The sequence below is a fragment of the Muntiacus reevesi genome, chromosome 3 (genome assembly GCF_963930625.1).
Source record: "Muntiacus reevesi chromosome 3, mMunRee1.1, whole genome shotgun sequence".
NCBI classification, from domain to species: domain Eukaryota; kingdom Metazoa; phylum Chordata; class Mammalia; order Artiodactyla; family Cervidae; genus Muntiacus; species Muntiacus reevesi.
This window is the reverse complement of record NC_089251.1, coordinates 286545-299382: the sequence shown is the minus strand read 5'-3', so window position 1 is coordinate 299382 and position 12838 is coordinate 286545. Positions and strand designations below refer to the sequence as shown.

General features: G+C 61.5%; 1 protein-coding gene and 1 long non-coding RNA gene across 9 annotated transcripts in view; one reads left to right on the top strand and one right to left on the bottom strand.

Annotated features, from left to right (window-relative positions):
• EXD3 (exonuclease 3'-5' domain containing 3) overlaps positions 1-12838 on the bottom strand; it is a 114114-nt gene that overhangs the window by 49521 nt on the left and 51755 nt on the right. For 7 of the 8 annotated variants that reach the window (XR_010662273.1, XR_010662274.1, XM_065927989.1 and 4 more), the window contains exon 4: positions 4286-4350. The exons of the other annotated variant lie outside the window; for it this stretch is intronic. Coding sequence is in view for 5 of the 7 variants with exons in the window: in XM_065927989.1 (XP_065784061.1) it covers positions 4286-4350 (65 nt within the window). In the remaining 2 variants the exon portion in view is untranslated. The remainder of the gene's footprint in view (positions 1-4285; positions 4351-12838) is intronic. 8 annotated transcript variants of the gene reach the window in all.
• The window catches only part of LOC136163584 (uncharacterized), a 39213-nt gene continuing 32345 nt past the window's right edge, over positions 5971-12838 (top strand). The window contains exon 1 of the long non-coding RNA XR_010662275.1: positions 5971-6073. This is a non-coding gene — a long non-coding RNA (uncharacterized lncRNA). The remainder of the gene's footprint in view (positions 6074-12838) is intronic.

The following is a 12838-nucleotide window of genomic DNA, read 5'->3' as shown; positions in this document are numbered from 1 at the left end:
AGCAGCAGCTTCCAGGGCCCCGTCCTGCTGCTGCCAGACACGGGGCCCTCGATCGAAAGTACTCAGAGGAAAGGGGTCGGGGGGAGAGACGCTGCCTCACACTCAGAGCAGAAATGGCTGGGCACCTTCCCCAAGACCACAAGGAGCAGGCAGCGCCCCCACCTTCCCCGAGACCCCTGAGGAGTGGGCAGCCCCCCCCCGCCTTCTCCGAGACCCCCAAGGAGCGGGCAGCCCCCCCACCTTCCCCTAGACCCCCGAGGAGCAGTCAGTCCTCCTGACTTTCCCCGAGACCCCAGAAGAGCAGGCAGTCCCCCACCACCTTCCCTGAGACCCCCAAGGAGTGGGCAGCCCCCATCTTCTCTGAGACCCCCGAGGAGCGGGCAGTCCTCCCGCACCTTCTCTGAGACCCCCGAGGAGAGGGCAGTCACCCACACCTTCTCTGAGACCCCCGAGGAGCGGGCAGCCCCCCCACCTTCCCCGAGATCCCCGAGGAGCGGGCAGTCCCCCCACACCTTCTCTGAGACCCCCGAGGAGCGGGCAGTCCCCCCGCACCTTCTCTGAGACCCCCGAGGAGCGGGCAGTCCCCCCATACCTTCCCCGAGACCCCCGAGGAGCGGGCAGTCACCCACACCTTCTCTGAGACCCCCGAGGAGAGGGCAGTCTCCCTGCACCTTCTCTGAGACCCCCGAGGAGCGGGCAGTTCCCCCTGCACCTTCTCTGAGACCCCCGAGGAGCGGGCAGTCCCCCCATACCTTCCCCGAGACCCCCGAGGAGCGGGCAGTCCCCCTGCACCTTCCCCGAGACCCCCGAGGAGCGGGCAGTCCCCCTGCACCTTCTCTGAGACCCCCAAGGAGCGGGCAGTCCCCCACCACCTTCCCTGAGACCCTCGAGGAGAGGGCAGTCCCCCTGCACCTTCTCTGAGACCCCCGAGGAGAGGGCAGTCACCCACACCTTTTCTGAGACCCCCAAGGAGCAGGCAGTTCCCCCGCCCTCCCTGAGACCCCTGAGGAGTGGGCAGTCCCCCCGCCCTCCCTGAGACCATCGTGGACATGGCCGTTGCCCGGTCAGGTGCCGAGACAGGAGCTGCGCCCTGGGGTCTGCAGGTCTGGCTCACACCATGCAATCATGGAGAGCCCAGGGACGCCTGGACCTGCTCTAGTGTTGCCCAGAGAGTGCAGACCTCCCCGCAGTCCCAAGAGCTCCCCAGGGCCCTACTGACAAAGCCCGCGTCTCAGCCCTCCCGCCACAAGATTGAGCAGTGGAGATGCAGTCATCAGCGAGGCCAGGGGCCCTCTACCCTCTGATGCCCTCACCAGGGCCCTGCTGCCCTCTGACCCCCTCACCAGGGCCCCGCCGCCCTCTGACGCCCTCACCTGGGAAAGCATTCTTTAGGCCCGAGACCCCCGGTGTCACCCCCTTCCTGCCTGTGTGAGCCTTTCCCCCACAAGCACCTCTGCCATGCTCAGCCTGGGGCTCAGGGGCCACCGCTGGGTGGTGGTCTCAGCAGGGGCATGGCCGTGGCCCCACCCTGAGCGGGCTCCCCAGGACGCTCCTGGAGCGACGTCCACTCACGTCCTTGTGACTTTAAACCCGCTGTTCTCTGGCCACTGGGCAGGGCTCGCGAGGACGAAACGCGGACTCTCCCTTGAGCATCGGGTGCATGCTGTCTGTGAGGACCCCAGGCCACCAGGCACACTGAGCACTGGGGAGACCCAGGCTGCCTTGGGGCGCCAACACAGGGCCGGGGCCCCCGGGGGTCTGCGTGTGTGCTCGGGGGGTCAGTCCTGGGGACGCCTCTGGGCCTGGCCCTTGGCCACCAGAAAGGATGGGCTGCACTGAGATGAGCCCCTGTGAAAACCGCAGGCCTCGCGGGGAACACCCACGGGAGTGACGACCACCACGGGGCGATCAAAGCTCCAAGAGTAAACGATGACAAGATACCAGCTTGGGAGCGAAGACAGAAAAGAAACACGTCTGAAATTATGAGAGAGAAGAGCTATCAGCCCTAAGTGAAGGATAAGACACGCTGGCCCTAAGCAGACGCCGCGGCCGTGGGGGGATCGCTCATACCGGGCCCGGCGTCCCCGGCCACGTGGCCCCTCACCCCGCTTCTGGGCATGCTGGGTGCAGCGTCCACGCTGACAGCCCTTCAGGCCCGGCCCTGAGGCCCCAGCTGACCCCTCCCTGCCTCCTTCCCGCCTTCTGGGCCCCTCCCTCTCCTGACCCCCACCCAGCTGGGACCTGGCCACAGCCCCTCCTTCCTACTCACATTCAGGGGTGAAGGCACAGCCCCCCCGACTGCAGTGGGCTCGGGCCAGGGCCCCAGAGGGCCTGTTAGCACCTCTGGGCTCCGGCCCCATGGGGCTGCGTTGCGCCCAGGAGTGAGCGTTCCCAGCAGTCTCCAGGGTGCAGGCCTGGGCCCCCCATGGGAAGCGCTGCCCCCCGCCCGCCCCCACCCCCACCCCGTTTCCCCTGGGGGCTCTCAGGCCTCCCGCCCGGCCCCCTCCCGCCCCCAGGCCTCAGCGCTGTGCCTGCTTGGCCTGTCCCTCCAGTCCCTGCTGACCGCCTCTTACAGGCTCGACCACGGACCCCGCTGCCTCCCGGTTCTTTCCTCACAGGGCAAAGCTCCCAGGAGTCCTGCAGGCTCAGCCCCACAACCCTGTCCCGTGCTGAGGCCCCTGCCCTGGGCTGCGCTGGCCTCCAGGGCCCCCTGCTCGTCTGACCCCCCAGGGGCTCGGCCACCACACCTCCCGCCGCCGCCCTGGAGGCCGGGGCAGGGACCCCGCCCCCAGCTTCTGGCTGGGCCTCAGGCCTCACGCACGTCTGATGACGCTGGGCAGCGTGTGCCGGCCACGAGCAGGGGCCCAGGGCGAGCTCTGGAGCGTGAACATGCGATCTCTCCTGGCGGGACACCAGCCCCAAACAGGGAACTCGGAGCATTTACACAAAGGACCACAGTACAAGCCTGGCCCCCACAGGAGCCAGAGCAGGGACCAGGTGCCTTCCCGGCCAGGAAGACGGCCGACGGGTATCAAGACACAGCCACGCTGGTCAAGGGGAGACAGTGAAAATCAGACAGCAGGAAGGACGATGGAATCCGAGGCGGAATCCGAAACATCAAACGAGGACGACAGACTCTGGTGGAGGAGGGGCGGGAGAAGCTGGCGGCATCAGCATCAGAGACGCCTGGGCCCACTGCTTGGGCGTCCAGCGCCTGAGGCAGTCAACCCTGGGGGGCGGCGGCAGGCAGGGGCCGCGCTGCCCTCAGGGTCGCGGGACCGGAGGGGCCTCGGCCCAAACCGTGCTGACGCGCAGGAAGCGGGCACTCCCCTGGGACACAGGTCCGGAAGTGGAAACTCTGCCCGAGTCGCCCCAGGGAGACCTGAGTTTCACAGGCACGTTCCCGGCCCCCAGCCCGGCCCAGGCGGAGCCCCGCGGCGCCCGGCGGCAGGGAACAGACAGGCGGCTCTCCCTGGCTGCTTCAGCTCGACCCAACAGGAAACGCAGTCTCCTCTGCAGCAGGCAGGCACGTCTCGGCCGGAAGCCCTCACAGCTCTGTGGCCCAGCCTCCTGAGTCTCCCTCAAAGCCACAGGGCATGGAATCGGGAAATCAAGAAGCTTCTGGTTTTTGCAGAAGCACTGGATTTCTCCAGCTAACAACCAGAGCCAGCTGTTGACAGGCCTACGCAGCTGAGACCCGCAGGGGCTTGTCCAGACAGAAAGCTGCCTCGTGCCCTGGGAAGCCCCATGAGCTTCTCCGGCTCACAGACAGGCCTCCCCTGCATGCCCGTGGCCTTCCTGGAGCTCACCGGCCCTGGGGTAACGGGGTCGGTGGGGGGTGGGGGTAGGGAGGCCAGGCTGGCCCGAGAGGATGGGCCCCCCCCACAGCCACACATGGCTCCTGCAGCCCGCGCCCCCAGGGACCAGGGCCGCCTCACTCCTCAGTGCCTCAAGGGAGCTCGGTGCAGGGAGGAGCAGCCGAGGGCCAGTACTGGTGCCAGCCGGGGGCTGAGGCAGAGCTGCCGTCCTGCAGAGCCCCCATGGGACCTGCTGTGCGGGGCCCAGTGGCCGAGGAAGACCCTGGCTGCCTGCCGGCCAGACCACACACACGGCTGTCCTCCCGGCCTTCCGGCAGAGGAGGCAGACGGCGAAGCCCAGCAGGCGCCCCTGCTGCCCGCGGGCTGGTGGCGGCACTGCCCTCTCCTCCTGCTCCGCGCCTCCAGCAGGCCTTGTCTCCCAGCCACAACCCCACGTGACCCCCAGAGCATTCGCCGAGGCGGCTCACCTGTCGCAGCTCCCTAGTGGACCACAGCGTCTGCAGGGTCTGCAGGAACAGGCGCGGGTCCTGGCCTGGGGGGACAGGGCAGGGCTGTGGAGAGACTGCGGGCGGGGTGAGCCCCTCCCTGGGCCTGGCCTGCGCCCCAGGCAGTGGGGCTTCCCGCAGCGCCCACTGGGGGGCTTCCAGCTCAGCTCAGGGAGCCCGGACTCGCATTGCTGCCGCAGTGGGCCCCTGGTCCGTGTGAGCGGGGAGGCCTGCGGTACTGACCCGGCCCGGGGGCACGCCCCCATCCACAGCCCACTGGCTGGCCTCTGGCCCCTGCTGAGGCCCCCGTGGTCCTGGCCTCTGCCTCCCTGTCCTCCCTCTGCCCTGTCCTGCCCTTGGCGAGTCCCACCCAGGCCCAAGTCCCAAAGCTTCTCTGCTTCCTGCTGCAGAGCAGGGCGTGGGGTCCCGGAGTGGGCGCCTGCTCAGCCCAGTGCTGCCCAGGGCGGCAGGGGTCCAGGTCACCCTGAAGCTGGAAGAGTCGGTGCCCTCAGGCCAGGTCCCAGGTTAGGGCCAAGGAGGGCCGGCTGTCCGGGAAAAGACACGGCTGCCTGCTCTGGGCTTGGGAAAGGAAGCTGCTTCTGAGGCCCGGGCCTAGGGACCAGCTCTGAGCTGCCCGTGGCCACCAGCGCCCCCTGGCTGCCTGCCTACTGGGCCTCACCCTCTGCGCCCTGCAGTCAGGGTTCCCGCTCCCCACGCCCTCTCCCTCTCCGCAGCCCACCAGCCTCCGCAGCACCTCCCCCAGCCCACCCCACCTCCATCCCCCTGCCCCAGCCGGAGCCTGCAGGCCCAGCCCATCAGGCCTTGCAAGTTCTGCTGCACGGATCTGGGGGCCGTCACCTGTCCAGCCCCCACGAGAAGCTGCAGACGAACCTGGTTCTTTCCCATCAGGGGCCGTGGCCCAGGGCACAGGGAGGGTGGGCGTGAGACCCGCCAACGGGGACGGGGCTATGGGAGCCCCCACCCCAGTGCAGGTGGGAGGAGCACCTGGCCCTCAGGCAGGGCCTCAGGGTCAGGCTCCGGACCATGGCCCACACCCAGGGGGCAGGGGCCCAGGTGGGCACACCTGCGAGGCCACTTTAGAGTCAAGGGGCGAAGGGCAGCAGCCGCTCCGCAGGGAGCCGGCCGGCCGGACGGAAAGACGCGAGACCCGAGCCACAGGCCCCGAGGACGCAGGCTCGCAGAGAGGACAGGGGCCGTGGGGAACCCCAGAGGCCACAGAAGAGTCTGTCCCAGAAAGCAAGGCCGGCTGACAGCTGCAGGCCCGCCTGCCCAGCTCAAACTGCAGCACGGGAGGAAAGACCTGAGCCTCTCACTGGACACACAAGTGTCTCATGCAAACGCGGTAACTTGTGAAGGCTGATGGTAGCTACAGTTGAAGATACAACCCCGCAAACTAGGAAGAAAAGGAACACCCTAATCCAGAGAAAGGCTGTCTATAAAAACCCTCCGCAAACGGAGGCCTCAATGATGAAAGTTTCCCTGAAGCGGAAACACGAGGAGGAGCCGCCGTCCACGTGACATGACCCTGGGGAAGTGCCAGTGCAGAGCAGACAGGCGGAAACTTTGAGGTCACAGAACATAGCACAAAAATTAAAACATCGGCACTCGGAAAAGACAGTCTGCTCCCTTCAGACAATGAAATATACAGCACGAAAGGCACGCGCTCTCAAGCTACCAGAAGACGGAGGAAACTTGAAAGCAAACTACTGACAGAAGCCTGTGGACACAGTATGAATCTAACTCCCTGAGGTGCTCTATCTGACAGGGGACTGTGTGTGATGGGGGACTGTGTGTGATGGGGGACTGTGTGTGATGATGAACTGTGTGTGATGGGGCTGTGTGTGATGGGGGACTGTGTGTGATGGGGGACTGTGTGGAATGGGGGACTGTGTGTGATGATGAACTGTGTGTGATGGGGGGACTGTGTGTGATGGGACTGTGTGTGATGGGACTGTGTGTGATGGGGGGACTGTGTGTGATGGGGGACTGTGTGTGATGGGGGGACTGTGTGTGATGGGGGGACTGTGTGTGATGGGGGACTGTGTGTGATGGGACTGTGTGTGATGGGGGATTGTGTGTGATGATAGACTGTGTGTGATGGGGGACTGTGTGTGATGGGGGACTGTGTGTGATGGGGCTGTGTGTGATGGGGGACTGTGTGTGATGGGGGACTGTGTGGAATGGGGGACTGTGTGTGATGATGAACTGTGTGTGATGGGGGGACTGTGTGTGATGGGACTGTGTGTGATGGGACTGTGTGTGATGGGGGGACTGTGTGTGATGGGGGGACTGTGTGTGATGGGGGGACTGTGTGTGATGGGGGGACTGTGTGTGATGGGGGGACTGTGTGTGATGGGGGACTGTGTGTGATGGGGGGACTGTGTGTGATGATGAACTGTGTGTGATGGGGGGACTGTGTGTGATGGGGGACTGTGTGTGATGGGGGGACTGTGTGTGATGGGGGACTGTGTGGAATGGGGGACTGTGTGTGATGATGAACTGTGTGTGATGGGGGGACTGTGTGTGATGGGGAACTGTGTGTGATGGGGGGACTGTGTGTGATGGGGGGACTGTGTGTGATGATGGACAGTGTGTGATGGGGGGGCTGTGTGTGATGGGGGACTGTGTGTGATGGGGGACTGTGTGTGATGGGGGGACTGTGTGTGATGGGGGACTGTGTGTGATGGGGGGACTGTGTGTGATGGGGGACTGTGTGTGATGGGGGGACTGTGTGTGATGGGGGACTGTGTGTGATGGGGGGACTGTGTGTGATGGGGGGACTGTGTGTGATGGGACTGTGTGTGATGATGGACTGTGTGTGATGGGGGACTGTGTGTGATGGGGGGACTGTGTGTGATGATGGACTGTGTGTGATGGGGGGACTGTGTGTGATGGGGGGACTGTGTGTGATGGGGGGACTGTGTGTGATGGGGGACTGTGTGTGATGGGGGGACTGTGTGTGATGGGGGACTGTGTGTGATGGGACTGTGTGTGATGATGGACTGTGTGTGATGGGGGACTGTGTGTGATGGGGGGACTGTGTGTGATGATGGACTGTGTGTGATGGGGACTGTGTGTGATGGGGGACTGTGTGTGATGGGGGACTGTGTGTGATGGGGGACTGTGTGTGATGATAGACTGTGTGTGATGGGGAGAGTGTGTGTGATGGGGGGACTGTGTGTGATGGGACTGTGTGTGATGGGGGACTGTGTGTGATGGGGGACTGTGTGTGATGATGGACTGTGTGTGATGGGGGACTGTGTGTGATGGGGGGACTGTGTGTGATGATGGACAGTGTGTGATGGGGGGGCTGTGTGTGATGGGGGACTGTGTGTGATGGGGGACTGTGTGTGATGGGGGGACTGTGTGTGATGGGGGACTGTGTGTGATGGGGGGACTGTGTGTGATGGGGGGACTGTGTGTGATGGGGGGACTGTGTGTGATGGGGGACTGTGTGTGATGGGGGGACTGTGTGTGATGGGGGGACTGTGTGTGATGGGACTGTGTGTGATGATGGACTGTGTGTGATGGGGGACTGTGTGTGATGGGGGGACTGTGTGTGATGATGGACTGTGTGTGATGGGGGGACTGTGTGTGATGGGGGGACTGTGTGTGATGGGGGACTGTGTGTGATGGGGGGACTGTGTGTGATGGGGGACTGTGTGTGATGGGACTGTGTGTGATGATGGACTGTGTGTGATGGGGGACTGTGTGTGATGGGGGGACTGTGTGTGATGATGGACTGTGTGTGATGGGGACTGTGTGTGATGGGGGACTGTGTGTGATGGGGAACTGTGTGTGATGGGGGACTGTGTGTGATGATAGACTGTGTGTGATGGGGGGACTGTGTGTGATGGGGATGTGTGTGATCGGGGGACTGTGTGTGATGGGGGACTGTGTGTGATGGGGGGACTGTGTGTGATGGGGGACTGTGTGTGATGGGGGGACTGTGTGTGATGGGACTGTGTGTGATGATAGACTGTGTGTGATGGGGGGACTGTGTGTGATGGGGGGACTGTGTGTGATGGGACTGTGTGTGATGATGGACTGTGTGTGATGGGGGACTGTGTGTGATGGGGGGACTGTGTGTGATGATGGACTGTGTGTGATGGGGACTGTGTGTGATGGGGGACTGTGTGTGATGGGGGGACTGTGTGTGATGGGGGACTGTGTGTGATGGGGGACTGTGTGTGATGATAGACTGTGTGTGATGGGGGGACTGTGTGTGATGGGGATGTGTGTGATCGGGGGACTGTGTGTGATGGGGGACTGTGTGTGATGGGGGGACTGTGTGTGATGGGGGACTGTGTGTGATGGGGGACTGTGTGTGATGATAGACTGTGTGTGATGGGGGGACTGTGTGTGATGGGGATGTGTGTGATCGGGGGACTGTGTGTGATGGGGGACTGTGTGTGATGGGGGACTGTGTGTGATGGGGGACTGTGTGTGATGATAGACTGTGTGTGATGGGGGGACTGTATGTGATGGGGATGTGTGTGATCGGGGGACTGTGTGTGATGGGGGACTGTGTGTGATGATAGACTGTGTGTGATGGGGACTGTGTGTGATGGGGGACTGTGTGTGATGGGGGGACTGTGTGTGATGGGGGACTGTGTGTGATGGGGGACTGTGTGTGATGGGGGACTGTGTGTGATGGGGCTGTGTGTGATGGGGGACTGTGTGTGATGATGGACTGTGTGTGATGGGGGACTGTGTGTGATGGGGGGGACTGTGTGTGATGGGGGGACTGTGTGTGATGATGGACTGTGTGTGATGGGGCTGTGTGTGATGGGGGACTGTGTGTGATGGGGGACTGTGTGTGATGGGGGACTGTGTGTGATGGGGGGACTGTGTGTGATGATAGACTGTGTGTGAAGGGGGAATGTGTGTGATGGGGGGACTGTGTGTGATGATAGACTGTGTGTGAAGGGGGAATGTGTGTGATGGGGGGACTGTGTGTGATGATAGACTGTGTGTGAAGGGGGAATGTGTGTGATGGGGGGACTGTATGTGATGGGGGGACTGTGTGTGATGGGGGAATGTGTGTGATGGGGGACTGTGTGTGATGGGGGGACTGTATGTGATGGGGGGACTGTATGTCATGGGGGACTGTGTGTGATGGGGGACTGTGTGTGATGGGGGACTGTGTGTGATGGGGCTGTGTGTGATGGGGGACTGTGTGTGATGGGGGACTGTGTGTGATGGGGGACTGTGTGTGATGATGGACTGTGTGTGATGGGGGACTGTGTGTGATGGGGGGACTGTGTGTGATGATGGACTGTGTGTGATGGGGCTGTGTGTGATGGGGGACTGTGTGCGATGGGGGGACTGTGTGTGATGATGGACTGTGTGTGATGGGACTGTGTGTGATGGGGGACTGTGTGTGATGGGGGACTGTGTGTGATGGGGGGACTGTATGTCATGGGGGACTGTGTGTGATGGGGGGACTGTGTGTGATGGGGCTGTGTGTGATGGGACTGTGTGTGATGGGGCTGTGTGTGATGGGGGACTGTGTGCGATGGGGGGACTGTGTGTGATGATAGACTGTGTGTGATGGGGGGACTGTGTGTGATGATGGACTGTGTGTGATGGGACAGTGTGTGATGGGGGACTGTGTGTGATGGGGGACTGTGTGTGATGATGGACTGTGTGTGATGGGGGACTGTGTGTGATGATAGACTGTGTGTGATGATAGACTGTGTGTGATGGGACTGTGTGTGATGGGGGACTGTGTGTGATGGGGACTGTGTGTGATGGGGTACTGTGTGTGATGGGGGACTGTGTGTGATGTGACACTGTGTGTGATGGGACTGTGTGTGATGGGGGACTGTGTGTGATGGGGACTGTGTGTGATGGGGGACTGTGTGTGATGGCGGGACTGTGTGTGATGGGGGACTGTGTGTGATGGGACTGTGTGTGATGGGGGACTGTGTGTGATGGGGGACTGTGTGTGATGGGGGACTGTGTGTGATGGGACTGTGTGTGATGGGGGAGTGTGTGTGATGGGGGAGTGTGTGTGATGGGGGAGTGTGTGTGATGGGGGAGTGTGTGTGATGGTGGACTGTGTGGGATGGGGTGGCTGTGTGTGATGGGGGACTGTGTGTGATGGGGGACTGTGTGTGATGATGGACTGTGTGTGATGGGGACGGTTTGTGATGGGGGGACTGTGTGTGATGATAGACTGTGTGTGATGATAGACTGTGTGTGATGGGGGACTGTGTGTGATGATAGACTGTGTGTGATGGGGACGGTGTGTGATGGGGGGACTGTGTGTGATGATAGACTGTGTGTGATGGGGGGACTGTGTGTGATGGGGACTGTGTGTGATGGGGGGACTGTGTGTGATGGGGGACTGTGTGTGATGATAGACTGTGTGTGATGGGGGGACTGTGTGTGATAGGGACGGTGTGTGATGAGGGGACTGTGTGTGATGGGGGGGCTGTGTGTGATGGGGGGCTGTGTGTGATGGGGGGACGGTGTGTGATGGGGGGGCTGTGTGTGATGGGTGACTGTGTGTGATGGGGGACTGTGTGTGATGGGGGACTGTGTGTGATGGGGGGACTGTGTGTGATGGGGGGACTGTGTGTGATGGGGGGCTGTGTGTGATGGGGGACTGTGTGTGATGGCGGACTGTGTGTGATGGGGGGACTGTGTGTGATGATAGACTGTGTGTGATGGGGGACTGTGTGTGATGGGGGACTGTGTGTGATGGGGGGACTGTGTCTGATGGGGGACTGTGTGTGATGATAGACTGTGTGTGATGATAGACTGTGTGTGATGGGGGACTGTGTGTGATGGGGACGGTATGTGATGGGGACGGTGTGTGATGGGGGGACTGTGTGTGATGATAGACTGTGTGTGATGATAGACTGTGTGTGATGGGGGGACTGTGTGTGATGGGGGACTGTGTGTGATGGGGGGACTGTGTGTGATGATAGACTGTGTGTGATGATAGACTGTGTGTGATGGGGGGACTGTGTGTGATGGGGGACTGTGTGTGATGGGGGACTGTGTGTGATGATAGACTGTGTGTGATGATAGACTGTGTGTGATGGGACTGGGTGTGATGGGGGACTGTGTGTGATGGGGACTGTGTGTGATGGGGGACTGTGTGTGATGGGGGACTGTGTGTGATGAGACACTGTGTGTGATGGGACTGTGTGTGATGGGGGACTGTGTGTGATGGCGGGACTGTGTGTGATGGGGGACTTTGTGTGATGGGACTGTGTGTGATGGGGGACTGTGTGTGATGGGGGACTGTGTGTGATGGGACTGTGTGTGATGGGGGACTGTGTGTGATGGGGGACTGTGTGTAATGGGACTGTGTGTGATGGGGGACTGTGTGTGATTGGGGAATGTGTGTGATGATGGACTGTGTGTGATGGGGGACTGTGTGCGATGGGGGGACTGTGTGTGATGATAGACTGTGTGTGATGGGGGGACTGTGTGTGATGATGGACTGTGTGTGATGGGACAGTGTGTGATGGGGGACTGTGTGTGATGGGGGACTGTGTGTGATGATGGACTGTGTGTGATGGGGGACTGTTTGTGATGATAGACTGTGTGTGATGATAGACTGTGTGTGATGGGGGACTGTGTGTGATGGGGGACTGTGTGTGATGGGGACGGTATGTGATGGGGACGGTGTGTGATGGGGACGGTGTGTGATGGGGGGACTGTGTGTGATGATAGACTGTGTGTGATGATAGACTGTGTGTGATGGGGGGACTGTGTGTGATGGGGGGACTGTGTGTGATGGGGGACTGTGTGTGATGGGGGGACTGTGTGTGATGATAGATTGTGTGTGATGGGGGGACTGTGTGTGATGGAGACTGTGTGTGATGGGGGGACTGTGTGTGATGGGGGGGCTGTGTGTGATGGGGGGCTGTGTGTGATGGGGGGGCTGTGTGTGATGGGGGGATTGTGTGTGATGGGGGGACTGTGTGTGATGGGGGGACTGTGTGTGATGATGGACTGTGTGTGATGATGGACTGTGTGTGATGGGGGGACTGTGTGTGATGGGGCTGTGTGTGATGGGGGGACTGTGTGTGATGGGGGGCTGTGTGTGATGGGGGGCTGTGTGTGATGGGGGACTGTGTGTGATCGGGGGACTGTGTGTGATAGGACTGTGTGTGATGAAAGACTGTGTGTGATGGGGGACTTTGTGTGATGGGGGACTGTGTGTGATGGGGGGACTGTGTGTGATGGGTGACTGTGTGTGATGATGGACTGTGTGTGATGATGGACTGTGTGTGATGGGGGGACAGTGTGTGATGGGGGGACTGTGTGTGATGGGGCTGTGTGTGATGGGGGGACTGTGTGTGATGGGGGGCTGTGTGTGATGGGGGGCTGTGTGTGATGGGGGACTGTGTGTGATGGGGGGACTGTGTGTGATGGGGGGACTGTGTGTGATAGGACTGTGTGTGATGAAAGACTGTGTGTGATGGGGGACTGTGTGTGTTGGGGGACTGTGTGTGATGGTGCGACTGTGTGTGATGATGGACTATGTGTGAT